This window comes from Eimeria mitis, genomic scaffold (genome assembly GCF_000499745.2).
Source record: "Eimeria mitis Houghton genomic scaffold, Emh_scaff939, whole genome shotgun sequence".
NCBI classification, from domain to species: Eukaryota; Apicomplexa; class Conoidasida; order Eucoccidiorida; family Eimeriidae; genus Eimeria; species Eimeria mitis.
Window position 1 is genome coordinate 9,176 of NW_013576916.1, and position 2,560 is coordinate 11,735.

At 59.9% G+C, this 2,560-nt stretch overlaps 1 protein-coding gene across 1 annotated transcript in view; it reads left to right on the forward strand.

Annotated features, from left to right (window-relative positions):
- EMH_0025750 (PIK3R4 kinase-related protein (incomplete catalytic triad), putative) overlaps nucleotides 1-2,560 on the forward strand; it is a gene marked incomplete at both ends in the record, with an annotated part of 4,322 nt that overhangs the window by 838 nt on the left and 924 nt on the right. The window contains 2 exon segments of the mRNA XM_013502488.1: nucleotides 251-1,977; nucleotides 2,270-2,516. Coding sequence (XP_013357942.1) covers nucleotides 251-1,977; nucleotides 2,270-2,516 — 1,974 coding nt within the window.

A 2,560-nucleotide genomic window follows, 5' to 3' on the forward strand; every position in this document is an offset into this window, starting at 1 on the left:
GCAGCAGCAGCAGGAGGAGGTGAGGGTATGAATGTGGGTGGTTTAGGGTACCGTGTGCAAGTATCTTTACATATCCAAATGGAGTACTATCCCCTATCCCTAGAACAATATATAGCGCAGACACCAGCAGTAGAGGGGCCCCGTGAGGCCCTCTTTCTTTATAAACTTATTCAGGGTATCTCCTTTTGTCATAGTAAAGGGGTTATACACCGAGATATTAAACCCTCAAATATCTTCCTTACACATGAAGGGACGCCTAGAATTGGGGACTTTGGGCTGGCACTCAGAGACGAAATACACCACCAACAGCAGCAGCAGCAGCAACAGCAGCAACACAACAACTATAATATTAATTTTATCTATAATAATAGTAGTAGTGTGGCGGTGCTCACGCAGCAGCAGCAGCAGCAGCAGCAGCAGCAGGTGTCTGGGGAGGGAGGGGGAGGAATGCATAGAGGGAAGGGGGGAGGAGGGGGGAACACATACACACAGGATACTCTTATGGGGGGAGGGGGGGCCCCCATTGGGGGGGGGGCCCCCAGCGGGGGGGCCCCCATAGGGCCAATGGCAGTACAGGGGTTTACACATCGTACCCTGGATGGGGGGGGCCCCTCGCTGAGGCCCTCTACACCCAAGACAGTACCCTGTTGGGGGGGCCCCCAAGGGGGCCCCCTTGAAGGCAGCAGCAGCCCAGAAGCAGGAAAAACAACAACAGCAGCAGCAGCAACAGCAGCAACAGCAGCAGCAGCAGCAGCAGCAGGAATATCATCATCTCCCGCTGCAGTATTATCTCCTTTGTTAAGAGTGCAATGCCCCTCCTCCTCAGCAGCAACAGCAGCAGCAGCAGCAGACATAAACTCTTCCTCTTCTTCCTCTTCCGCAGCAGCAGCAGCAGCAGCAGCAGCAGCAGCAGCAGCAGCAGCATGTGGTGCAGCAGGGGGGAACAGAACGCGTGGTGTGGGTACTACAGTGTATGCACCACCGGAGCAGCTACAGGGGGAGAGGTATGGTAGCGCCGTTGATGTGTGGGCCCTGGGTATGCTGGGTGTAGATTTGTTTACGCGCGCGGAGACAGTGATGGAGCGTTCGGTGGTTCTGCGTGAAGCTAGAGAGGGGAGATTGCCTGGACCACTGGTCACCTCCTTTCCTTCTGTTGCTGCTTTTTGTTCTCTTTGTTTACAACAAAACCCACATAAAAGACCACTGGCTATACACCTCAAACATATACTCGATCAGGGAGGTCTATTCAGCTGTCTCCTCAGAACACCCAGACCCCTGCTCCAGCCAAGCCCTCCTATATCCCCAGCAGCAGCAGCAGCAGCAGCAGCTGCTGCTGCTGCTGCTGCTGGTGGGGGTGGTGGGGGTGGTGGTGGTGGTGGTGGGGGGGGAGCGGGGGCAGGAGAGCATGGGTTCGTCACGGAGGCGTTGCTGGCGTCTCCTCGGCATCCTTTCTATCAGCAGCAACAGCAGCAACAGCAGCAGCAGCAGCAGCAGCAGCAGCAGTTGCTGCTGCTGCAGGCCAGTCGATTCAGCTGCAAGTCAGGCGGAGACGGCTACTACCTAGTCCCCCCCTCGCCCTTTGCTTTATGTACCCCGAAGACCTCTCCTCTCCCCCCGGGCCCCGCTTCTCTATCCACCAGCTCAATACAAGGTTCTCCCTGGGGGGCCCCCCTGGGGCCCCCCTTGGGGCCCCCCCACCTCTTGGGTACCCCTTTGGGGGCCCCCACCACTCCCCTGGGGGCCCCCCTGGGTACCCCTCTGGGTGCCCCCAGCACCCCTCTAGGGGGGGCCCCCAGTACCCCTCTGGGGGCCCCATCAACTGGGTGTGTGGTGGGTGTTGGTGGTGTGTGTACGCGTTGCAGTGTATGTGAGTATGCGGGGGGCAGCAGCAGCAGCAGCAGCAGCAGCAGCAGCAGCAGCAGCAGCAGCAGCAGCGTGTGTGTGTGTAGCAGCAAGCAGGTGCGTGGGTATGTAGAGGTGAGGTCTAGGAAGGGGGGATGGAAGCCGCGGTGGGTTGGGGTGTCTGCGCAGCGTATGCGTCTGTATATATACACCCACGCATACGATAGAAACCCTCGCCATGTATATGACCTGGGGGGCCCCGAAGGGTACAGGGGCCTCGATCTATACTTAGTACCCTCCCCCACAACCCCAACCACTGCAGCAGATACATCCCCAGAAGGAGACGATCACCACCCCACACACTCTCTAGCTTTCTTAGATATAGATGCAGACTGGGGGGGTCTACCCCCTCCTGTTGCTGTTGCAGGGGGCCCCTGCGGGGGGGGGGGCCCAGGGAGGGGGGGGCCCCGAAACCCCTTCTTCTCTCGCCAGCAGCCCCAGCAGTGCTGTGAGGCCCCACAGTCTCCTCCGCCCCTTCAAGCAGGGAGAGGGGCCCCCACAGCCCCACTCACCCAGCATGCAGCCAGAGAGCAGCAGGGGAGGGGGGGGGGCCCCCTGCCCCTGCGGGGTAGAGGGGGCCCCCAAGAACATCAAGGCACCTGCTGCTGGTGGCGGTGCGGGGGGTCCTGCTGCTGCTGCTGCTGCTGCTGCTGCTGCT